A 27,475-nucleotide genomic window follows, 5' to 3' on the forward strand; every position below is an offset into this window, starting at 1 on the left:
GTAGAGCTCCATCTTTGTCGGTCTTAGGCGGCGTCCTTCCAGTTCCCCTGCACGTTCAGGGATCTCAGGTCATTTTCCACTGCGTATATCTTACGTGTTCGTGGCTTCTCACGAAGTCGGCGGCCTCTTCCTGGCTCCTTGCTGAATATTATTTTCGCAATTCTTTCTTCCGACATTCGTACTATATGACCAGCCCCTTTCAGGCTGCCGTATTTTATTAGTTTAACAATATCCGCAGGTTTGTATACTTAGTACAACTCATGATTCATGCGCCTGCGTCACACTCCATTTTCACATATCCCGCCGAGTATTGCGACCTTGTGATGATAGTTCCGTTCCTTTGCATGCCAGCTCTCCTGATAGCTCCTTCAAGAGCAATATTGAACAGCAAATTTGAAAGTGCATCGCCTTGCTTCAGTCCATCTAAAGTCACAAGTGAGGTTGAGATCTCATCTGCATTCCGAATACATGATTTTGAACCATCCAACGTCGCACGTATGAGTCTAATCAGTTTCGCCGGAAAATCATGATCTCACCTAATCTGTCACAGCTCTTTTGTTTTCACTGAGTCGTACGCCGCTTTAAAATCAATGAACAGATGGTGGGTCTGCAAGTTGTATTCCCGGAATTTGTCCAGCATCATCCGCAGGCTGAACATCTGATCCGTCGGTGATCGGCCTTCACGAAAACCAGCCTGGTATTCGCCGACGAAGGACTCCTCATACAGTCTCAGTCTGCTAAATAGGATACGCCGAGTTCAGGAGAGATATCCCCCTGTAATTAGCGCACTCCAGTGTGTGCCCTTTCTTGTAGATGGGGCAAATGAGTCCATCCAGCCAACTAGCAAGCAATTCGTCGTCCGACCATATTCTTAGAATAATACGGTGGATTATTTGGGGTAGATGCTCATAACCGTGTTTGAGAAGTTCAACCGGGATCTTGACCTTCCCAGCAGCTTTACCGGTTTTCTACAACCTACTATGTGCTCGTTGTTGTCAGTGTTAGAAGGATAAGGATACTATAAAACATTAACTAAGAAGGAGTGAAACAATAGTATTAGCGAAATTGACTTCCTTCATTCTTATCATCCGAACTATTTAAATACATTCATTTTAAATCAACATATTTGAATTTAACAAGCTTGTGTGAACAGTTCACTGCAATCCAATATCTAAGTGTACAGATCGTTTGAAGCACGTAGAGAAATTTTTAATCGCTATATCGAAAATCGGTCCTAATGACTTTGTGCGTTTCGGTTTTTTAAACCGCTGGTTGTGTAAGAGATTTCTAACTGTTGCTCTTAAAAATGTTCGACTCTGCTAGTTCCACAAAATCCATTATCCATTTTCAGGTTCTCTCATAATGGCTATTCAATGAACTAACTCAACTTTTCGACAAAAGCTACTGCAGTCTTTCCATTAGAGATGCAAAGCTATTCATTCACCCATGGGAGAGCTACTTTATCCCAGCGCTCTCGCGTAATTTGAATTTCAATTCACCTTTGTAAAACTTCTTTTTTTTAATCTCTGCGTAATCAGTCTTGCCAGGATCCACTTTATGATTGCTTTCTAGAAATGTTCTCTTCGCTTTTACCGCGCTACGGATAAATTTCCATTTCCTGCATCTCTTCGTAGAACAAAAGACAGCAGTTCAATAATAATCGTCCTAATACAGTGTTGGATTGTGAAATTGAATTGCAACAGTAGGTACTCTCGATTCCGATGAGAAAATTCGTACCATTCCCTGAACCAAGGAAAAAATCTTCATCTAAGAGTTCGCCTGCGTTGGTTGGTCCCAGATGGCAGCCACCACACAGCATGCCGGCGGCTAGTAGCTATTATTAGCAGTCCTGCGTTTGTGGTCACATAGACCATCATCAGTTATTACAGCGCAGGGGAAGTGGGGAAATTATTTCTCATGGTTTTTGCCGAGACTATTAATTTCTTTCCGCAGTCCCACTACAATGTGTGAACAATGGGTTCAACTGGAGAGAACGTTGGGAAGCACAGACGAAATGAAACGCATAATCCGCTTAGTGTTAATTCTTAATTTATTTAATGAAGTAATTTTGGAGAACGGAAAGGCAGCAAAGTTTTCAGAGGGAACATCAGAAAAAAGGCCCGCTTGCAACGAACGAGATAATTAATGGGGTTGTCTTTCCCCGGAGGACGAATCGTGGGCTGGGCAATTCTGCGGTTATTGGGTTTTCCGCAGAAATTGCTTTTGTCGATAGCTGCCCATCGGCTGTTTTTTTCCTTTTCTCCGTGGTACCTGAGAGAAATTACTTCTAGTGGAAGCTCCCTGGTCGGCTGTTGATTTCGATTAGAGTCGACTATTGAACCAGGAAATGAAGTCTATCAAAAAGTTTAATAGCATGTGGGATGTTTGGGACTTGGGCACAATTGGCCGTCCTAAATATAAGTTGGAATGATCGATCAGTAAAACAAACTTTCCAGGTATCAGTGGAATCAGTGTTTCTGGAGTCTCCCCAATATATATTTTAGAGTCAATACAATGAACACTCCAACAAAATCAAAATATCAATTCGATAATTGGTTTAAAAACTTTTGTTGAATCAAATTATTCCCATGGTTTAAGCTTCTACTGACGTCATTAAACAACGCAATCGTGCATTATTGTTCTTCAACCCTTCACTAAAAAGTCAATTTTCCAGGAAGTTGCTTTGTGATTCTTCTGCCTCGGTACTTTTCGCTCGCCGACCGTTTCCAGTATACAGCACATGAGTAGGCGAAAATTGTCCAGGGAAAGTCCCCCAAAAGAGCCGATCATGCAGTATATGTACATGCGACGACCACAGCGGAAAACTCCACATAACAAGGCTAGACAAGGCATTGCTTTATCATTTCATTAGCAGTGATTCCCGTACTCTGAGATATGAGAAAAAGTTGCTCTTCTTGTTGCAATGGAGACTTGTCCGAGGATGCACTTCCACAGCCAAAAGCGGGTACATGTCAAACTTTCGGTTTTCTGTGGTAGTACGGTTTACAAACTTTATTCAGTCGATATTTTCGATTTCAAATCGAACATTGCTCAACCATGTTCCAGTGGAATAACCATATTTCCCGTTTAATCGTGTAGACTAAATTACGACATCGCCACGGTTTCCTGTCTATGCATGTCGGCTTTACTATGCTACGAATACTATTACTCGTACCCGGCATCAAACGCAGACACGAACTTTTCTGCAAACGTTGGCAAAGTTTCGGAAACGAAATTTGTTTCCTGTCTGCTGTGGGATCTTAATTTATTCTAATGTTTTGAGATAAATTGAATTGTTACTCCAGCACAGTTCGGTGGGTTGTTGGTTTGGCTTTCGTAAGTTCAGCGAAAATATTCGCTCCAGTTAACGGATGATTCAGTTCCACAGATACTTCTAGCATAACGTGTTTAACTGATAAAAAAGAAGTTGCAGTATAACAGCGCTAATCAAATCCCCCTTCATCCAATAGTTTGTGCACTAGATTTGTGAAATTACTAAACTTCAACGCCAGTTGCTTTACGAAGTGTAACGTTGTTGGATTTGGGTCTATCTGGTGCTAAAAAAATTCCAGATCCTGATGAGAAGCAGTGGTAACGCAATTCATGCCTTATGAGTATTTATTAAGTTTAAGGACCCTTATGGCATGATACTATTTCATAGGAATGAATCAAAGAGATTGATACCAATTTATACGTATTCCATCGCATCCCATTCCCTATTATTGAGGATTCCGCTCAATTTCGTAAAATATTCGACCTACAGTAACTAATGAAAATGAGTGGTATCTTCTCAAAAATTAACCAATGTGCTTGAAAATTATACAGTTTTACATTTGCTTTAAATTTTATGCAACGCTATATTTCATAAATTTGCTATTATACTTCAGATTACAAGTGTTTTCTAGTAATAAAATTGGTAGGACTGCCGATTCGCTAAAATGTTTATTTATATTCGATCAGAGGTTTTTTTTATTTTTCAGTTACATAGAGTGCATCCGAATGAACATCGAAAACAATTGCTCCAAAAGTCCTTTTTTTCTGTTCAATCGCATGTAAGTTGGTGAAACTGTTGCGAAAATAGGGCAATATTATTTTGTTTTGTGATTGTAGCGGCACCTGCAAATAACGTTGCCAAGTATGAGTGTGACTCGATTCGTTGCAAAATGCACCCGTTCATTACATTTAGTTCCTGAAGCACAATTTGATCATTGCTGTCTGATTCATAGCTATACAATCATTATCATTGTGAAAGAAATCGAATATATTAATTTCATTTTCGTGTTCTCTATGTTTATAAGAGATTTGCATTTCGTTTCATCGCTTTCCTTATGGGAAGGGAAAAGAAGGTGAAAGAAAAAGGTAGAAAAATGGATGTCATCTTCCAATACAATACGATTACAACACAAACAGTAAACAGCCTGCATTATTTAACTCCAAAGGAATAACGAATCCAACTGATAAAGCCTATAGTGTAAATGATATTAGTTATATTGCCTTGTACGCAGCGCACCTGGGTTCGAGTCCCGACCCCGCACATAGGGTTAGAAATTTTTCATAAGATTTTTCTAACCCGAAGAGGCGAATGACCTTAAGGTTAAAACCTATATAATCAAAATAAAACAATACACATCAGCACAGGCTGGGCCCTCTCACAAAGACTTAACGATGGACACAGATGGCGGTTACTAAGCATTGCGAGTATCTAGTTCGTAATATATAAAGGTACTCCATGACCTCGTAATGCACCCAAAATGGATTCGAAAGACACGTTGACAAAAGCACCTTCAACATCAAGAAAAATGCCTAAACTTGATTGCTTTTTCAAAAACATTGTGTAACAGGGAGGTGGTATACTTCCCCCTGCTGGTATGCATGGTGCATTGCATGCACCGGGTGCTCACTCAAGCTAACATTCTGAGCATACTGGTCGATTAAACGTTCCACTAATGTGAGAAGGCAGGGGGTCAGACTTATCAGCCTAGAGCCTTCGCATAAGAAACGTGATATTCTTTGCGAAATAATTGTGAAATTAATTATATTCCCGCCAAATTAATCATATTCCATTGCAAGAATACAGGTAGAAACTTTTTGCATTTCTCATATAGAAAGGTTATGTATGCATGTATGTATGTGTCAAACAATTTCACCTATTTTTCTTAGAGATGGCTGGACCGATTTGCATAAGATTAGTCTGAAATGAAAGATGTAACCTTCCCATCGGTCGCTATTTTATTTATTTTTATTGATCGGACTTCCGGTTTCAGAGTTACGGGTTTAAGAGTACGGTCACACATCAAATTGCCATATAGACTTGTACCACCACGATATCAAAATTATGCAAAACCTATTAAATTAGGAGCAAAATTACTCGGATTTGCCAGTCTTGATCAATAAGGACTAACCAAAGTTGCATTGACCACATTGGCTACCTACGACGGTTCTTAATTCCACCTAAGCAGGAATTGAAAAATACTCTAAGAGGGGAAAAGGAAAATTTGAAATTCGAATTCGTATTTTTGATGCCAAATTACTTTAAAATGCATGAAACGTCGAGATGTGAAGTAATCTCGAAAATCATTTCCACCTTTATATTGAAGCCATGGAATCGTAGTTTGGACAAATGAGAAAGGCACAATTGTACCACTACGTGGATTAAAACAGCTCTTTGAAGTAGAACTGGAATGCTTCCATCTTTTCCCGCAGACTTATACGGGTCAAAGCTTTTAATCGCCCATTAGTCGAATCAGTTCAGACAATTCTACGCACAAAAGCCCAAGGATCGTCGGTGATGAAACCGTACAGCCTGGAAAGTGTGCGTCAAAACAGACTGTCGAGTACTACATATTCGTCAGATGAGTATTCACCATTAGCAGTTCTAACAATAACGTGAAAGGCCTTCGATTACGATAGTAACTTATTTAACCTACTGCCTCGTTGACAACTGAGTCATTTGTGGAGAGGCTTTTCCAAACACTGGTCTCAGAGGATCGATACGGCATTTCTGTATGTTTTGCAAGTCTCTTCTACATAAGCTTTTGAGTCACAAGTTCGGTATTCCACCAAGGGGATTCTCTAGACGCCCGCATAACTCGAAACGAACAAGCCTCTTGGTATACTGCTACTATGGTTGAGTTTGTTTTATACACGCTCTCATCAAAGTCGCTTGGAGATTCCAATGAAACCTAGTAACAAATCCCTCTTCGTTTGGGATCACGATACGTGACGACATCTAGCGCGACGTTCAAACGATGAAAGACGATGTACTTATGATCAGATAACAACGGTTCTAGCTAGTTGGGTACAAGCCAGTTTGCCAATTCATGTGTAATACTGCCAGAGTTACATTTAACACCTCTTCCCTGTCAAATCGTGCAAGTGTTGGGCGATTTCCTACATTAAGTCTATGCAAATTTATACTACTAAAGTATTCAATTCGGTGCTCTCAACAAATTGATATCTGAGCTGCCCTAAATTATATTGTGGGAAATTGCGTTATTGCCGATTATGAGTGGAAACCCATGTCGGCCACAATAGGAACAGCCCTTTTGAAGTCATCAGTAGGTTCACTGTGTGGCAGATATGCCGACCAATAGACGTATTTTCTATTTAAGATATCAACAATCAAATATACCGCGACAGCACAAATATCGCGAGTTTTGAGGTCGGGTAGAAGACATGCGTCAATAGCAATCATTTCAGTTCCACTTCGCAAGTATACATGCACGAGGCATTTCACGTGGATTCGTCATGCCGTTTTTGTTGAAAGCCACGAAGATGGTTCTCAGCAGCTTTTCAACATAATGTTTCCTTTATAAAAATACGGTTCGTGAACTAAAGCTATGGAAGCTTCTTCTTCCTGTCAAAGGCAGGATAAATTCATAGCTGATGTACGTAAATGCTGAAGATTAATTTGTGCAACTCTAACCATACTCGATCACAGCACTACACATTTCATCTTCAGCACTTATTATACAGTAACTAGAAGATACCAAACACGTTGGCTTACATCTAGCGAGCCCTGAAATGGGTAGGTATTAGAGACATGACCATCATTTGAATCCCACGATTTACGAAGAAAGAAACGTCCACTATGTCAGAGATTCGCGTATCACAGCAAGATATGACCAACAACACTCGTGACTCGAATATTTTAGTCCTGCCAGCCAGAGAGAAGCCCTGTTTTCAGTCGCCTCTTACGACATAGAAACAGGAACCCAGCGGATCAATTTTTGACTGGAATACTTCAACCCACCGGATGCCACACGGTCTCTAGGCTGGTATTGTCCGGAGAAAGAACATAGACTGTTATCAACCTCCTAGTGAACCACCACCTCTTACGACATGGGAACAGAAACCCGACGGATCCATTATTCAGAAATACCTCGAGAGATTTCAGCCCGTCAGGTACCACACGGCAATAACTATCTGAATGACTGCGCTGCAAGCGAACGAATGAATGACGAGGTATACAAACAAAACATTCCATTCAGCGCGGTTTGTATGAATTGAATTTCGTTCCTCTTTCAAGCTCACACGGGCATGTCAATTTTTCTGAACTCTGGTCACGACTTAATAATTCATAGCAGCGCGTTGGTGAGATCGCCTTATATTATTTATCGATGCCAATTTAAAAAAATATTTTTATTATAGGGGGTTCCGGGGCTATTAAGACAGTGAGGGAAATTCGGACCCCCTCTATTTCTCAGAAAATCGCAAAACTTACTGATTCTCGTACGTATTCGTGGAACCTCTATTCTAAAACATTAATTTTGAGAGCTGAATTTAATTCTTCGATTTTTGTGGAAAGGAAATAAAACGTGTTTAATTTTTTGCCTTCTTCAAAACAAAAATCATTATTATAGTTATAGGAAAACCGTGATTGAAGCAACAAATAAAAGTGTAAAAAATATAAGGTAAGTGTTTTGGGAAGCTTGGGGCTTCTATTTAATGGAATGATTTTTGTTTGGGTGTAAACACAGATATTTTCAAGACACTCACCACTTTTGTGCGAAATGAGCGCACGGGACTATTCGGACCCCCTATTTCATCAACTACCGTTCAGCGGCTTGCGGCTATGCACACGATTGAACACACCAGAGCAAAGAAAATTACATGATGCGACAAGCTACAGCTATGACTAACCAGATTCAGTTTTTGTAAATCAAATCAAATAGCAAATCATCAAATCAAATCAATAAAGGGTTCAATCCTTCTTGTTTTTCAAAACTAGTATAGACTGCACTCAGTTGACGTTGACGGAGAAAAATTTAGTCAATTTATACCGGGTTCCGGGTTTTGTGGAGTTACAACAAATGTGGGGCTTCTCAGACTAAACTAAAAAGATCTGTCCACAATGACGTGCACTGTTCGAGTATATATCATTTTATGAAAAATTGTTAAACCTACAAACATAGTAGGAAATAAACTTAAATAAAGGAAGGAAAATGTCACAAGAGATCTAAATATTGGTAGCAGGGGCTAGTATCCTACAAAATAAAAAATTATATTCGTCATTTTGACTACGGCTTAAACTAGAAAATTCCATTTTTCATTTTTCAATCTTTAACTTGTTCATGACAGATAAACCTGTCTAATGAAGAAGAACAGGTTGGGAAAATATTTAGATTTCACCATACAAATTCAATATTGCTTCAACAGCGCACAGAGGAGTAACTGGGGTCGAATCATGACCAAAACTATTTATTGCGGCTATTGTTGTTATTATGCCTTAATATGAACTAAAAATAGAAAATAACTGATTTTTGGGACTATTTGGTATCTATGCACCTACCAGTGCAGGGGTCAATTTTCTAGATCCTTCCAAATACTAGTATTTTCGAGGTGGTCTTTGTGAATACATTTGTTTTTCCCGCTGCATGAACAGTTGGTCAGTGGAAAAGGAAGAAGAAAAGGGATACCTGTGCACATATTCATAAAGATTCATTTTGCCAAACATAGTATTTGACCCTATAGCATTTTGGCGTACCTCAAATTAGTAAAAAATATCAATATTTTAAAATCGATTGGAATTTGTGGTTCGGAAAAGATCGAAAGAGATTGAATGTTTTTTGAAAAGCCGGAATCTTGTTTTGTAATGTTGTTTCAGCAACTTTGCCGGCTTTTGCCGTATAATGTAACTTTTTTATCATTCAAATTTGGAAAAAATTGTTTAAAAAAGGTGTTTTTAAAGCTGGTCCAATACACAGCAACACTGCTATTTTCGGTTATTTTTAAGCTGAGGTTATACAAATAGTTGTGTTCAATTACGTTTGTTATAATATTGTCTTATTTACTACAGTCATCATCATTTAAAAGCAATTTTGCTGGATATATAACAAAAAATGATTAAAAACCCTTAAAATATCACCATTTTTTATTCATGCAAAAAATTTTTAGCAGTTTGTGGCATACTCTTTATTTTGCCACAATATGCAGTATGCTTTTAGGTATCTAAAAAAAAATATAACTAAATAAAAAATCGAATTTTTTTTTGGTTATTGGCCAAGAATTTGTTCTAGTTACTCCTCTGTGCAGCGCCTCACCTATAGATATTAAACAAAAGAGATTTTAACTACTAGAGGTCGCATGTCGCTGTTAACTCTGAAAATTTATTATCTCGCTCTTACATATGCTAAGCCCATTAGTTTGACACATATTGCCCCGGGTACACACATGTCAAAGTAATGGGATACAATATGCTAGAGCGAGACCCCATGTTTCAGTCCGTGAATGCATGGAGACAGTAGCGCTTTGCTCCCTCTAGTAGTTATTATCTCTTTTTATTAAGCACATTGAAGGGTTTGCACAACGGATTCACGTAACGAAACTCAAAAATAAATACATTATATCGAAGAACAATCCCGAGCATGTACTCGCCCGATGCTTGATATGAGAAACATTTGGCACTTACCTCCAGCATGACACAGCATATGTGATAGATACACTGTGTGATCGAGTCCGCCGAACCGCTGAGCGTGACAGCCCGTTCTGTCGAATTTGGCAACATTTCACTAGCGACCTGGATGGAGCACCCTGTAATTTCACGAATCTCCTTTATCTTCGAGCCACCCTTTCCTGTGTGGATTAGAAAGAAAATTAAAAACTTGCTCAGCGAATTTACTATTTAAGCTGAGTTTCCCCACATACCGATTAGAGAACCACACTGACTAGCTGGTACAATTAAGCGGATTGGAATCTGTGTTTTACCCTGTGCATTAGTATTGTCTTGGAACTGTGAACACCACTGAAACGGGAGGGGTAGAAATGGAAAGAAAACAAAAACAAATCAACTTTTCGTCCCGAAAACCTTGCCTCCAGGACCAGCTTCCAGCAAACTTACCTCTTCGAACTTCTTTGTGATCAGTGTAAAGGCTTTGTAAATAGCACTGCGGGAACCGGACACCGTGACGATCCGTTCCGGACAGGATCCATCTGATATGTTGATTTTTGCGCCGGACTGAAGGAAGCGAATGGAAAGAAAAACACGTTAGAAACCTATCTTCATCGCATTTTATAGATATATAAGTTTTCATAGGCACGGACTGATGGAAGGGTGGGGGACTATGTGGACAAAGTTTGGGCGGTTTTGGGAAAGTTATTTGGGTGCCGCTGGCAAGAGCAATACCCCCTCCACCAGCTAGAACTGCAAACAGTTTTTTTTTGTATTTGGCACAAAGGAAAAAAGTTTATATACATGAAATCGATTGTCCAATAAACGATTTTGTTGAATAACATCATCTTTTACTCGTTTCAACTCTTCCTCTGATGGCAAACACTACTACAATGAGTAGATAAGAATGAAAACTATGCCTCCAAAAGTCAAACGAGAATCACTTGTTCAAACAAAAAGTTTTCTCGTTTCGACTTTCCTCGTGTACACATCTCATAGTTCAGTTGTATCAGCTGATAGATTCTTCTTGGGCCCAGGAAAAAAAACTTGAAGTTAACAAGTAAAATCTACCTTTTTTACACATAATTTCCCGACTTTTTTTTCTCTCTACATTTCGATAAAGTCAACCAGCCCCCCGTGATGACGTGGTCGCGAATGCGAAAGTTTAGAGTTTATGCAATGCAATAAACGAGGTGTAGTTTACTAAAGTGCTCCGAACCGTGCCGGCAAGCGCGAATAGAAGAAAAAATCCGCTGTGTCAGTGTGAATAATTTTCTGAATGTCATTCCGGGTTGCCTTCGAGATGCATGATAAGATGGTTGTTGTGGGCTATTAGGATGCAATTTGTTTTGAGAGCTTTTTTGCATGTTGTTTAAAGTTGAATACAATACGGAAGAGAGGGCTGTGGTTCAAAGTTTTGATTTAATAATGTGATTTTTTGTTGTTGTTCTAGATTTGTTGAGTGTGAGATTCGCAGTACAGTACCCTAGCAGAAGAAAATAACAGCGGAATACTAAATTTAGGTATCAATACCAACGACTGTTTACCACAATATGGTATAAATGAGCTCTACATAAGTGGTAAAATACCAAAAAAGAATAACACAGACATGTTCTACAAATAACTATTTGATAATGAAACGAGTTATTATAATTCCTGAATAATAATAAAACATTTTTCAACCTTCCAATAATAAAATTCACTCTATGGAGGTATTCAATAAGGTATTGGTTTGGTATTTGTAAAAATAACTGGAATACATAAATAATAATAAAATAAAGTATCATACCTCATTGAGGTATTAAGCAGGTATTGAAAAATGTTTCTTCAATATCTGCTTAATACCTCAATGAGGTATAATATTCAATTAATACTAAGTTTTGATATGAATACCAAAAAATAGTATGCTCGGGTTGTTGCCCAGTTATTTTCTCCTGGTCGGGTAATGGTTCAATTATATCACTGGTTCGAGCGCTGAAGAAACAAAACGGAAATAATATCATAATGACAGTTATAATTCAAAGCGATGCTTCAACATTCGATTAACTTATGAAACTGCAACGTGTCAACGGAGGCTGAGAACAGTGTAGAGTTATCGAAGTGGTCGATGTTATGCGATGCTATAAGTGCTCCGAGTATGGCAATAAAGCTGCGTCCCGTGAGAAACCACTATTCAAAATGCGCAGCAGAACAGGCAGTCAACGAATGTAACTTTGACTCCAAGTATGTGTTAACTGTCATAATCCATACTGCGAAAACCTGAACATCGGCCATTGTTCTTAGAACGCACAGTGTATCATCAATTCCAATTCTAAGTCGGACGGTTTCTTGTCCGTCTACTATCAAAATGTTCGAGAAATGAGAACAAAAACTCAGGACTTCTTGTTGGCGCTCTCCACTTGCGATTATGATGTTATTCTTCTCACAGACATACATAACTCGGAACTTTCAATGAACTACACAATCTATCGTTGCGATCGCAACTTTTTCTCTAGTCCAGTGATTCTCAACCCGGGGTCCGCAGACCCCTAGGGGGCCGTAAAGTCGTTGCAGGGGTCCGCGAAGAAAAATATATATTCCATATTGCATATTGAAATTTTAAGTTGTTTTCCAACAGACTGAAAATAACATATTGATAGCATCCAAACTCGAAGTATCCGTTGGGGTCCGCAGCAACCCAGGGTGATTTCCAAGGGGTCCGTGGTACGAAAAAGGTTGAGAATTGCTGCTCTAGTCAACTTCGTCGTGGGGGCGGCGTTCCTATTGCGCTAAAAATAATCACTACGGCACTGTAATACAAATGCCTGGTTTAGAATGCTTGGAACAAGTTATTGTGCGCATTTCACTACCAAATTGCGCTCTGTATATTTGTTGTTTATATCTGCGGCCGAATAGCAGTCCAGACCTGTACAATGCGCATTCCTCTGCAATTCAACAAATTCTAGATAAAGCTAATAGTTCCAACAGTGTACTCATTGTAGGTGATTACAACCTTCCCCATCTCAGATGGATATTCGACGATGATCTCAAATGTTACCTGCCTGAAAATGCCACAACCGAACAAGAGACAGCAATCACGGAAACGATAGTCGCTGGAGGACTGTGTCAAATCAACTCGCTCACTAACGCAAATGGACGGACCCTCGATCTGGCATTCGTGAACTACGCCGATTTAGTCGTACTTCTCGACCCTCCGACCTCTATACTCAAAGTTGACGCTCACCATAAACCCTTCGTGCTGAGGTTGAAACAGAAGACGTTTTTGCCGAATCCGTTGACGTTGGCCTCAATTCTGACTTTAATCGCTGCAATTTTGATGAAGTATCTGCGGCCTTCGATGCTGTTGACTGGTCCGATCTCTTAAGTGGAAACGATCTAGATCATGCTGTCGCGGTGTTCTATGGAACTGTAAACGAGACACTCCGCCGCTTAGTTCATAAGAAATGTGTCAACGGAAAGACGGATTACAGGTATCCATGGTGGAATTCCGAGCTTCGTCGTCTACGCAACATTCTCCGAAAACAACATATAAGTCACGTCCAAAGCAACCTTCGAAACAACCCCTCGACGTTCTGGAAGTTTGTGAACAGCAGAAAACGCGCTGGTGGCATTCCCATAATATTTATCTTGGAGATGCCAGTGCGCAATCCACAGCCGAGTCCGTAGACCTTTTTGCAGAACATTTTCGTGGGATATTCACCAACCCAGCTATCTCTCCGTCACATATAAACACATTACCATCATACAATATCAGCGTCCCTTGCTTGAATATGACTGAAGCAGACGTGTTGAAAGCTTTATCCAGTCTCGACCTATCGAAAGGACCAGGACCGGATTGTTTGCCTCCGATATTCATAAAAGGATGTGCACGATCATTGTCATTGTCAGTTAGCATTATTTTTAACCGCTCAATCACTGAAAGCGTTCGAGTGCATGGAAACAAGCGCCTATAATTTCGATTCACAAGGCTGGAGACATTCATAATGTTGAGAATTACAGAGGAATCTAACTTTTGAACTGTTTTGCTAAAGTTCTTGAAAAATTTGTTTACAATGAGATGTACGCTGCTGCTTCTCCATCATCGACGAATGTCAGCATGGATTTGTGAAGCAACGTTCTACAACTTCAAATTTGATGATGTACCCTAGCATCTGGGTCCCCTCTATTGAGAAGCGTCAACAAACCGATGCAATATATTTTGACTTCTCAAAAGCATTCGATAAAGTACCTCATAAAATTGCTCTTCTGAAACTGCAAAGACTAGGATTTCCTCCGTGGTTAACTGGATGGTTGCAATCATATCTGTCTAGTCGGAGTGATTTCGTTGAAATTGGTTCTAGCTTGCTCGACGTGCCAACCGGAGTCCCTCAAGGAAGCCACCTAGAGCCGCTAATTTTTATTTTATTCATAAACGACATTTGCACTCGTATCAAATGTGGAAAACTATTCTTCGCCGACAATTTAAAGATTTTTCGTTCCATTACTTCTGGACTTGACTCTGCTGCACTTCAAGATGACGTACTTAATATTGAAGATTGCTGTCTGTTAAATGGTATGCAAGTAAACGTTGACAAATGTAAAATGATAAGCTTCAGGCGATCATCCACTCTATCTCATTATAAGTACTTGCTCCAAGGGCGCGTCATCGAAAGAGTGGACTCCATTCATGACTTGGAAGTGCTTTTTGATACAAAGCTTAGCTTCTCAGATCACATCACCGCACCGACGGCGAAGGCATTCGCAACACTTGGTTTCCTGAAGCGAAATGCCGCTGGCTTTGACGATTTACACGCACTAAAATCTCTATATTGCGGATTGGTGCGATGCATTTTGGAGTATGCTGTGCAATATTCTTGCACGGATAAATGTGTTTGTACCTCCTCGCGCTCTAAGGAACCGTCCTCTTTTGTGGATAGATGTTTGCGAACAATCATCTGTCTGCCAGTCAACTCAAATACCAACAAGAAAATCAAGACTAGACTTTACTTATATTTCCTCAGGAAAGGTTACGAAGGGTATATATCCTGCCGAAGGTACTGCGTACACTTCGTATACCCCAGTTACACATAAAATTCGAGAGGGCAACGAGGTATCCCTTCAACACACCAGGCAGCACGAAGAGCATGCAGGATTTGTTACAGTTTTATCAGGTAAAGTATATGTCTTCTCGAGGCTATGCGAGGAACTGCGCACTCTCGAAATGTATCTCAGTTTCAGGCATTCGGCGGATGTAACATACCCGACAGCAACGTTTCTCTTCTGCCCATTAGTCAACTGACGAAGAACGTTCCTGTTTCATTAGATGGTTGCCGACATCAACAATTTGAGATATACTACCAGAATGTTAGAGGACTTCGTACAAAAATTATGATTCGACAATCAAATCATCAAATCAATATCGACTGTTTCGGATAGTGAATATAATGTTATTGGTATTGCTGAAAAATTAAATCAATTCGCTTCAACTGTTCGGTCCAATGTGTACGGTTCATCACAATGATCGTGAAACAACCATTTATTTTGTCCATACGAAGTACGGTGTCTAGGGGTCCACAACAGAGTGGGGTTACGAAGAACACGCGGAGGCGCATACAAATTAACGCACAAGAGAAGATCTGGACTGTCGATATTACTTGACAGCAAATTGAAAACAAAAACTCTTTGCAGGAATACGGCAAGTCACCAGAGTCTGCTGACCGAGTAGCATTCATCTATCGGCATAAGGAGTTAATAAAACTGGATCATTCCATGGAAGTTTCCCAAGAGCAAATCGTTCAAAACATTTTTGTATACGTTCTAGACGGTAACTTTGAACGGCACGGTATGGTGCCCACACTTGTACAGCATACTCCAAAACACTTCTGATCAGGGCGCAGTAGTGCTTTTAGTAGAAATCATCGAAGTTCGCCGCGTTCCGCTTTAAGAAGCCCAGCATTCCGAAAGCCTTAGCAGTTGTCGCGGTGATATGGTCGGAAAAGCTCAACTTCCTACCGAAGCACTCCCAAGTCACGGATCGAGTCGACGCTTTCAACGTCATAATGTCCTGGAGTAAGCAAGCGTCCAAAACTAATTCCTTTGCATTTATTAACGTTCACTTCCATTCCGTTAAAAGTGCACCATTCTTGAATAATACAGATATCTTCTTGAAGCACTACTGTGTCAAGTGCCGAAGCGATAGTTCGGAAGATTTTGAGATCGTCCGGGTATAGCAATTTCCCAGATTTGATCCGACCACAGATATCGTTAATAAACAAAATAAAAATAAGCGGGCCCACATGACTGCCTTGTGGGACACCTGTGGGTGTTTTGAATGTGCATGAGCGCGTGTTTTTAATACTAAAGCGGAATTCCGGGCAGTTTCATATTGCAGTTCTGTCCGTCGAAGAGTAACTTTGTTTTCGTCTGATTTGTGGCGAAAATAACACTTGCATTGTTTTTGCAGGGCAAACGGCGAATCTCATCGTTCTACCATGGATATTTGAAATCCATCCTCCTGTTGACTCGTTTCAGTGAAACCTTTTGACGGAGTATATCATAAAACAGTTCGACTGCTTCGTCAAGTTCATTAGAACCCATTAAGTCGGACCAGTCGGCAGTGGCAATTAGTGCGGTGATTTCGTCAAAGTTGCAACGGATAAAGTCAAAATAAAAGTCGTCACTCGAGTGAAATGAATTATTTTCGGTGTTGGCACGTACATCCAGCCGCTGGATAAACGGTTTGTGGTGAGGATCGACTTTGAGAATAGCAGTCAGATGTGCAAGCAGCTCTACGATATCCGTGTTGTTTACGAATGCAAAATTGAGGACCATCCCGTTCACATTCGTTAGTGAGCAGATCTAGTATAGACCGCCTGCAATCATAGACTCCGTCACAGCTATTTTTTGTTCCGACGAGGCATTAATAGGTAGGTAACATTTTAGATTGTTATCGAGTGACCATTGAAGGCGTGGAAGATTGCATTCTCCAAAAACGACAACAGTGTCGGTGCTGCCAGCATTGTCTAGAATTGTTTGAAAGGCATTAGCGTGCGCGTGATACCAATCCGGATCATTACAGCTAATATATACAGATTGATTCAGGAGGGCGATACTCACAGCAATTTGCTTCAAGCGCTCAATTCCTGACAAGCTTAGCTGCGAACCTGTGAGGTTTTTCTTTACCGCTATAAGGACGCCACAGCCTCGGCACAGATGACTGGTTGTTGAGTTGCGGTCGCTGCGGTATATTACGTAGTTCGACGAGAGTTCAGCGTTTAATATGCCTTCGTGCAACCAGGTTTCCGTTAGGACAATGACGTTGTAACCACTAGAAGAAAGCGCTAGATGGAGTTCTTGTATTTTCGTTCTCATTACTCTTACGTTCTGGTAGTAAACGGAAAGAAACTGCTCGGAAGGCGCAACAACTTCGGGAACAAGAAATACAGGAAGTAAAACAGACGATGTAACTAGTTGGGAGGGAGCGAAGAGCAGTGGAGGTCACTCACGAACTCACGATAAGCAATCCCAAGTCTCGATGTAGACGCCGTCATACCCTTATCTTTGAGATCCGTGAGCATGCCAACTTTGTAGGAGAAAAAATTCAGCGTTCTATGATATCTGCCAGGAGGGATCAACTTGACGACAGTGATATCCGAATTTCCGAGTCTATCAGCCGCTAGCTTGGTGACACTTTCATCAGGAACATCGGGCCAAATTCCTGATAGATACAACCTAAACTTTTTATCTTAACGATTCACGGCGATGGATGAAGTCATGAACCGGCGGCATCAGTACTACGTAGCATCAGAAGAATTTGGAGCCTGTATCGTCGTTGTATCTCTTTCTTTTTAGCAGAATATAAGGAAAATTGCCGTGGCCCAGGAACCGGCGGTGAGGTGGCGGAGTGGCGAGGCGCCGGTGTAGCGGTAATATGGCGGTTATAGCAAATCAGCAAACTGCTTCAGCTTGTCCAGATTATTATTGGATGTTGCGGTCCTACCTTGCGTGTGAATAAGATGTTCCCATTCGGTAAGCGAACATGGTGGTTGGCTAACAAGTCTGAACGGCTTTGCAGAATACTGAGGCGAATGTTTACGTTGATAAAAAACAAAAATTGTACATCCATCAAAAAAGAAACTAAAATATTCGTCAGAATTCAATCAAATCCAACTGATATTGACTTTGCACTAGAAAGGTTTTCGCTTGTCCTAAAACAGCACTTCAGTGTACATGTTCCTGCACCTCGTTCACGAGCAAAACTATCATAGTCAAATCGGCGACTACGGGAACTAAGGCAGCTATACTCATTATACTAATCGACGCAACACCATGACAAAGCGGGAGATCACGGGAGTCGTACAACCGCTTCCGTTACTTTAAACACGTATTGCAGTCCCGATCTGACCTCAAGGGGAATTCAAAACGTTTTTAGTCATTTGGGAATGGAAAACGTAAAGAAAATGAGCTCCATACTTCCACGTTTCTTGCAAACGATGAATCAAGTACACCAGCATATGTCACCTGTTCGCGAATCGTTTCTCAAATGTATTCAAAGTAGTTTCGGTTTACCGCAACAACATAGAATGCGACCTTCGAAATGTTGCTTGCGACGTCATAAATTTAGGAAGTAAGCGTTTTTCAGAAGAAGACGTTTTTGTTGCAATTAAAAAGATAAAGTCTGGTCCAGATGGAATTCCAGCCACTATTAACCTTTAACCAATCGTAATCGAAGGTGAAGTTTCCTGCGCATTTGAAAAAATCGGTCAAGTTTCCCGTTTTCAAAAAAGGAGACAAACAAAATGTTGCAAATTATAGAGGCATAACTTCGCTTTGTACTGGATCGAAACTGTTCGAGATCTTAGTAGGAAATGTCCTTCTTCGCTAAACTAAGACATACATCTGAGGTGAGCAACATATTTTTTTCCTGGTAGGTCGACAACTACTAATTTAGCTCAGTTCACTTCGCATTGCAATAAAAACGTAGAAAATGGCGCGAAGGTGGACTCTGTATAAACTGATCTAAAACCGGATTTTGATTATGTTAATCATTCTCTGCTGTTGGCAAAAATTGAGCGGCTAGGAGCATCGCCTAATTTCATCGAATGGCTTGGATCATTCCTCAGAAACCGTTAACAATGTGTCAAAGCTCCAAAATTGCTCCCATGTGTCAAAAAAACTACCAAAAATTGGTAGTTTTTTATGACACATGGGAGCAATTTTGGACCTTTGCTGTTCACCCTGTCCTTCAATGACGTTTACTTCGTTATTCCGGCTGGATGCAAACCTATCTACGCTGACGACCTCAAACTGTTTCTCACAATATAAAATTGCATTACATTAACCTTTAATCAATATCCATAGTTTTACTTTAACCATTGTATGCGTACCTTTTTTCTAGCGCAAGAGATATCAAAATGATGGGTTGAGAAACAGTAAAACCCTGCTTTGATTAATATAGATACTAGTCTCGCAGTGCCAGAGGCTGCTGAATTCTCCTAGAGTATTTGCAATAGTTCAATTGCCTTAAAAATATAGCCGTTCTTGAAACCTAAATCATGAATATGGATTTGCTGTTGTAACAATTTAGCATAGTGTTCAACAGAACACAGTATATAAAAATAGAAATAATTAGAAGACTTCCATACCTCTACGAACATAATTCTTTTCACCCAAGAGCCAATTATGACAAGCAAAATGTCACCGCCAACCAACTCGGAAATATCTTTTCTCTACAAAGATATTGATCATCTGTATGGCAACAATATTCTCTCTATTGCTCTCGACAGATCCGTCCTCGACTCAAGGTACATCCCTTACCCGTAATGAGTAGCGTGTATCAACGTCATTTTTTCATCCTACATTACACTCGTGACAGTTTTCGTCACGAAAAATACAATTAACGAAGTGGTTACCTAGTTTACCAGGAAGGACGGAAAAAGGTAGAAAAAAGTTTTTCCCCTGCCTCAAACACTCAATCCACTGTGAGCTAGCTAGCGGCATGTTGTTGCTTTGTTCGCCCTACCAACATGCAATCGATTCACCAAGCTACGAAAAGTTCGACTCCCGCGCGCAGGGTTGAGTGAACAAACAGGGCGTACTATAAACACCTTAGCACAAAAGCCGGTAGGAAAAAACGGAAAATGCGCACTCGACATCGTTGCTAGCTGGCTGGATGCTGATGGAAATGAAAATTAATATTTCGATAAACGTCGCTTTTCTTGACATCCGGACGGGATCTCTCAGTTTGTCTGCTAGCTGGGAAGTGTGGTAGCCTTGAGACTGGGACTCCTTAGAATAGGTAGTACGCCCACCCTGTATAGTTGCTCTTTTGTAAAGAGCAGCTTTTTGCGTGCTTTAATTAGTGGTTTCATTATATTCGCTAGGAGGTTTTCACCCGTTTTTTGGAGAGGATGCTCGATTTGCAAACACGCTGTCGAAGTAAGCTTCAGCTGCTAATCAATGTGCAAGTTTTGGTCTGATATTAAATCGTTTAAGTTGTTATTTTATTTGGGGAAACTGATTTCTATGATTCGAATTTTTTTAAACGTGTTATGTTCTCGAGTGAGACTAGCTTCTGTAGGTTTTTTGCATCAGTGTAAATAAAGTCAGTTTATGAAAAAAAAATTGTATTCGCGTGTGCTGGAGTGAGAATAGCATTGTTGATAGGTCAGAAATATATTATCTAACCTCCAGTAAAAGATTTTGATTTTAATCACTGAAAACATGAATTACAGAAGGTTTATGTTAGGTGTTCTTCCATTGTTCCATTTCATTCCAATTAAGCTTTCTTTTGCATAGTGAGAGGCGTTTATTTCTTAAACAAAAAGCTGTTTCGGATTCCTCTCTCTCATCAGCAAATTTGAACTTTTAAGCCTTTCTTCCGAGGCATCACTCGGAACCAGCCAGTTGTTTACGTTCATGCAAGACGTACGACTTTTAGGATTTGAGACATAACTATTGCCAATTTTGGTGCTAGTTTAGATTAGTCATCTAACTGGCACCATGATTGTGCTAGTTACTGATGACGGGAATTCGAAACGCTAAAAATAAGCTTTAGCAGCTTTGTGCTTCAGCTGAGAACCGTACAACAATAACCGCATAACCGAGACCTAGGAACCGATGCGGCGCAAAATCACTGAGTACCCGCCGGACGATCCTCCGTCGTAAGCGGTGACCTCTCGCGAGGAAACATGTGATCCACTCGTCGGCGTGGCCTCATTGGGTGGTGGAATCGAAATAAAATTGGCAACGCTAGCAAAATGTAAATAAGAATGAACACTCCGGATGAACATATTGTCATTTCGACGAGTTTTGATTCGAGCCAATGAACTAAACCTAAACTGGATTAAGAGGACTTTCACTTCAATAGGACAAAATTTATTCGTGAATTCGGAGGACCAATAAAAGCATCATTAGTATGTAGCTTGCTACATAATCACACTAGAGGTTTGCTGTCTTAGTAAGGTAGTTTTGGTTCAAATCCATTGAGAATGACGCTCCTTACAGATCCCCAAACTTATTATTGCTTCACTCAGTATACACAAAGGGCGAAATACAAAGATAAAAATTGAGCAGAATAAACAAATCAATTGAACAGATTTTAATTTCAACTCAAGTTCGAAGTATGTGTGACATTAAAAAAAAACTGCGGAAATACATTCTGAGACGGTCTTTCGAAAGCGAGACAGAAACCTTATTTCGAGCAAAGCCATGACTATGGAGCACCAACAGGATAGAAATTTTAAATATAGGTTCGCTTTTAAGGGGTGGGCGTAGCGTAGTTGGTAAATCGATTGCCTTGTACGCAGCGCACCTGGGTTCGAGTCCCGACCCCGCACATAGGGTTAGAAATTTTTCATAAGAGATTTTTCTAACCCGAAGAGGCGAATGACCATAAGGTTAAAACCCCTATAATCGAAATAAAAAAATAGATTCGCTTTACATTTGTCTGTAATATCATCATTGGGGTGATTGAAGATCGACGGAGCGTTTTCTCGGAAGACTTTGTGAAATCAGTTGACGTTAGGTTGTTTGAAGGCGACAGACGAGGAATATATTCAGCAAACTTAGTATCAAGACCAATACACTAAAGAGACAAGCTTTAGGTGCTGTGTCATTGTTGGTGGATTGTTGGTTAGCATGCATAATAATAGAGTTGAATTTCCAGTCCAAATGATATAACATTCTTTAAAAAAAACGATGCTTTAATGATCTGCTGCTGTTAAAAGTTTTTACAGGTTTTTCTTGCCATTTGCTCTTGGTTTTACCAATTGGTATCGGTAGCGTCCAGCCATACGTCGGAAAAAGATAGATAACCACATTTTTACTGTACTGTCACCTTACTCGTCTTTCAATTTCTTATATCTCCAGTAATGTCTCTTCAACTTCTCACTTTGCGTCAGGCTCCAGTAACGTGCGTAAATGAAAAAGCAACGACTGATGTCACGAAAGTACGCCCCAAATGAACTGAGCATTGTGATATTCTATCTAAAGCAAGAAAATGATTGAGAAGTATTTTATAAATGGCTACCGTGCCTACATTCCCGCCTACAAAGTAGAGATCGACGGCGTGATCACCGACTAGTTTATAATATATTTAAATATATTTAAAAGCACTTTTGACAAAATATACGGCTACATTACTGCAACGCCATTAAAATTATTTTTATTTCTATTGCGCATTCAAAATGCTGTTTACTAACAAGACGCTTTAAAATAGATATTTGAATAGTGATTACAACAGTTAAGCATACAAAATGCTAATACACTATTGTGTAGAAAAACTGAAAAGAGCTGCTTCATTCACCACGACAAAATATTATGAACTCTTAGCTCAGAAAGTGTGAGACTCTGACGACCCCTTGTTATTTTTTTTAGAGTTTTACTATTGGAGCTGTAGAGCTGGATTGTCGGAAGGGTTCCCCGTCAGAACGACTCACTACAATTGTACACGAGACGAGAAATGTCACCCACGAAAACACTGCTTAAGCCCAATTGCTTCGGGGTGTGATTTTGATTGTGATATTGAGTGTACGGCTCAGATGTGCGGGCTTAGGGACTTAACGGTCGCCTAGGAATGAGTGTGTATTTGTGCGCGCTTGAGACCGCGCTAATCAGGTTATAAGTACTATAGTACTATAGTAAATCATGGGATCGTTTTGAGTTTGTGAAATATTGGGCATAGTTGTACGTGAATGATCGCGATTTCATGTTCGTCTTTGTATATCATCGCGAAGAGCTCGGGCGTTTGTAAGCTAACGTGATCGATCACGGGGTGTTTGTATGTTTTGTGAACGTTTGTATATGTAACTCCGCGTGTATCAATTCGATTTTATAACCGTGTGACAATTCGCTTATTCGGAGTTCTTGGATGATCGTGCAGATTGTGAATCTGACACTTAATTTTCAGTGTATGGTTCAGATGCTAGAAGAGAGTGAGTTCTCTCATAGAGTCACTAGAGTTCCCGGTCACGTCGCCATGGAACGTATTGTCTAGTGGATATGAGTGTCATATTTTTTGTGATTGGTTCAACTGATGGCATGAACCTAGACTGCTAGGGCCGAGAGGGGGGACATCCGGACGTAACTGATTCATGATTATTCGAACGCGGGCGTTTGTAGCTTCACTGTTGAGACCGCGTTTGTAAATAAATAAGTGCAAAAACTTTCACTTACTCATCGGGGTGTTATCCTGCTTGCGAGATCGCGGACGTAGGTATGCGTGAATGATCGCGAAAGGCTCGAGCGTTTGTATGTTAACGTGTTTGTCGCGTGTTGTACCATGTATGTAACTTCGCGCGTACAAATTCGATTTTATAACCGTGTGGTCGTTCGCATATTCGCGCGTATTCTTGAATGATCGTGCGCAAATGGTGAATCTGATACTTAACTATTAGGGTATGACACAGAAGATAGAAGAGAGTGAGATTCCCCATATCACTAGAGTTCCTGGTCATGTCACCATGGGACGTGTTGTCTAGTGGATATGAGCGTCATTTTTTTTTATTGGTCCAACTGAAGGTATGGACCTAGGTTGCTAGGACCGTAGGTTCATATTCCGGACTTGATCGATTCATTATCGCGTGAACATGGGCGTTTGTGGATTCCTGCTTGAGACCGCGTTAATAAGTTTATTAGTGCTAAAACATTCACTTAATCACTGAGGTGTTTTCATGTTTGCGAGATCGCAAGAGTAGATGTGCGTGGACGAGGCTCAAGCGTCTTTATGATATTGTCTTTATCGTGTGTGCCATGGTGTATGTAACTTCGCATAGATAAATCCGATTTTATAACCGTGTGACCATTCACATATTCGGGTGTGCTCTTAGGTGATCGCGTGGACCGTGAATCTGATGCGTAATTTTCAGTCTACTGTTCAGATACTAAAACAGAGTTGTCCCATATCACTAGAGTTCCGCGTCATGTCGCTATGGAACGTGCTGTCCGTTGGATATGATCGTCCTTTTTTATTGGTCCAACTGAAAGCATAAGTTGAGGCTGACAGGACCGAGGGTAGGGATTACATGATCGCGCGAACGATGGGTTAATGTTTGAGACTGCGTTTATAAATTTATAAATGCTTCAACGTTCACTTAATAAGTGGAGTGTTTTATTGTTGGCGAGATCACGGGCGTAAGTATGTGTACATGATTACAATTGCATGTCCACGTTTGTGACCAAGTTTGTGTTACCGCAAAGACCACGAGCGTTTGTACGTTTGGAAAGAGAGATTGTGAGTGAAAATGAGATAATATGCAATTGATTGTGCTAGTGAGTGTTAGTATGAATCTAATTTAAGATATAGTAAAAGTATGACGAATAAAGATGAAAAAGATGCAAAGAGATCAAGTAGAATAATATAAATTGACTGATTAGAGATTCAAGATCAAACGAAGATTGTTCAGCGCTTCCAGGAACACCTAAACTCTCCACTGGCTCAATATTTTAAGCAGAGATTCGGCTTAGCGCAGAACTGGGAAGGTTTAGGTTGGATACCCTCCTATTTGTTTTATTGTGGAAGTCCTCCCGTCACCAGGGAGAAATCAATTCTCACGGTATGATAGGGAGTTGTCTTCTCATTTTTTTTTCATTCCGGTTATAGAAGTTTGAATTTTAGGGTCATTCACCTCTTTTTTTGACGGCGCCGGTGGTTGAGTGATAAGCGTGACCGCCACTCATTCCAGTTGGCATGGGTTCAATTCCAGCCGAGGTCGTTGAGATTTTTCTGAGGTGAAAAAATCTGTGGTCACGTCTCCCTTCGGAAGGGAAGTAAAGCAGTTGGTCCCCGGTCCATGAAATTGGTGGATCGATATCTAGTCCAGGTAGTGGAATCACCTCTCTGACGTCGGTAAAGAAGAAGTAGATCTAACTTCTATACTCTTACTAACAAAAATATTATCCTCCCGTGATACTTGTGGAGTGCGCAGTAGTATATACGGCCTCTAGCAAAAGCAAGTATCGGATTAACCAGTTCCTTCCCTTTCCTTCCGCGATCTACGTTCGGGCCTGGCCGGTGCCGGTATTGATAAAAAAACACTTTAGGATTACCAGGAGTTGCACATTGAAATATGTTTTGCTACTCACAAGCATAATTATCTACTGATTCCCTGTGCAACTTCAGCTAGTCCCAATCGATAACGGAGTAGCAGCCAGGGGTGGTCGCACAAGCTCAAGCTCATTCACTTCTTTTTTTTGGGTTAAAAAAATTCCCTGAAGAAAAATCTCTAACCCTACTGAGAAAACGTACGATATAGTTTGCAATAATTTTCGCTAGTTCTCCTAATTGAAATCTATGCATTTGAAATTTTTATGTCGTACAACTCAAACGAGTGCGTTATTTATTTTTGTATATACTTTAAATTTGAGAACAACACCATTTATTGTGACTAAGTCTGGATGGGACTGAGCACCGCACCGTGGCCTTCTGGAACCTTTCGTGAAATCTCAGCTACGTTGGCTTCCATTTTCAGTTCGACTTTCGAACAATAATTTAGTGAGTACTTAGAAGTGGCACACTCTGATTTTGACATATTTTATGATCTATTCGTAATACTTTATAAAATAGTTCAAGATTTCAACCCACCCTAGGGTTGGTACCCTTGATATAGGCTAACTACATTCTACAGGCCTGGCTACATCATCATCATGGGGGGGGGGGCGAAAGGTCCCCAGCTTCTAGGATTATGATTTAGAGAAAAACCTGTATACTACTTGTTAGACAATACAGTGAGTCCGCCTTAAAGAAGGCTGCAGATATTATCGAGCACCCAACTGAAGTTTCAAACAACAAACAGTGGCCAGAGCTCGGACCCATAAACCCAAACAACTTGGTGCTGACGAAAATCGATGGTTGTCGTTTGAGCAACAATAAAACCTAGGCGAAAGCCGGTTTCAAATATATCTCTGCTTAATTCTGCTCGCAAAAAACTTCCTGGGAGATTCATGTTTAATTTCGTGGGTAAATTTGCGAAAAATTTTATAATTTGGCAAGAAAACCAGTGTATGAATTTCGTCCAATAGATGGCGATAACGATGAATGGAGCAGTCGTTACCAATATTAGCCGAATGAAGAATTGGTGGAATCAACCCGTCGAAACCACGACTGAGGTTGTGCGCTGGCTGATGAGCGGCATTAACATGAAAGGTTAAGCAATCACACGCATTAGAAAATGCCCATTCCTAAATAAATTTTCCCCTTTATGTTGGTTCTAGATATAGACGAAGTCGATGTCCTGCTGTAATCCGAGATTGTATTCGACCACCTTACGGGTCTTCCCTATATCAGAGTATGACAGCCTTCACCTCGGACACATGACAACACATTTTATACAACAGCAACCGCTTATAGGTGCAATAATAGGCTTTCGATTTGTACTTTTCTATGACAAACTTGAACTCCTGTTCGAAAAATCACCCTGTGTGAAACCAGAAAACATCACCCACTTTATAATAGACAATGAAATCCCTGTTATTCAATTACGTCCAACAGCTAAAACTGAAGCCCTAGAAGCGACATTCGAATTTATTTCCCATGCTTTGGTCTACCACTGACAACTGCCGGTGAAACAACGGAAAACATTCTATACCGAATACACACAAAAAACTGGAGAAAAAGTTTTGATATGGATTCCGCCCTAACCAACCGTCGGCTCTACGCAGTGAACCACAAAACCGAATGGGCCTGAAAGTTTTACACAGAAAGCAAAAAAAAATCCAACAGCCGTTCATATCTGGTAAAGCACTACGTCCTGCAGGACCGGGGACTCATCGCCTTAATGTACTGTGCGACCTGTCAGCGATAGTCTATTTCCGCTCTACCAGCACTGTCCGGGTCCGGTCTCTACACACGTAGATAGTAGCCAAGATGAGGAAACCTTTTCCATGTTCCATGCTGTACTCTTTTCTTTTTTTTGTTTTAAACTTTCACGTACCAAACGCTACCGGCTGGAGCATATTAGTTGGCATCCTGTGCCGCTGGGTAATGGCTTCGGTAGACGCATGCCGGCAGTTGAGTAGAAAATTGTATGAAAAACGCGCCAACAGACCTGTGCCCAAGGGTCCCCCTGGACGATAATGTATGAGAAGGAAAATTTGGTTAAAAATATGGCA

The 27,475-nt window shown here is 40.5% G+C and overlaps 1 protein-coding gene across 20 annotated transcripts in view; it reads right to left on the minus strand.

Moving 5' to 3' along the window:
• Positions 1-27,475, minus strand: part of LOC131690255 (poly(rC)-binding protein 3) — a 788,104-nt gene that overhangs the window by 170,110 nt on the left and 590,519 nt on the right. For all 20 annotated transcript variants that reach the window (XM_058975878.1, XM_058975879.1, XM_058975880.1 and 17 more), the window contains 3 exons: positions 10,340-10,456; positions 10,147-10,243; positions 9,911-10,074 (listed from right to left, as the gene is read on the minus strand). In XM_058975878.1, coding sequence (XP_058831861.1) covers positions 9,911-10,074; positions 10,147-10,243; positions 10,340-10,456 — 378 coding nt within the window. The remainder of the gene's footprint in view (positions 1-9,910; positions 10,075-10,146; positions 10,244-10,339; positions 10,457-27,475) is intronic.

Source organism: Topomyia yanbarensis, chromosome 3 (assembly GCF_030247195.1).
Source record: "Topomyia yanbarensis strain Yona2022 chromosome 3, ASM3024719v1, whole genome shotgun sequence".
NCBI lineage: Eukaryota > Metazoa > Arthropoda > Insecta > Diptera > Culicidae > Topomyia > Topomyia yanbarensis.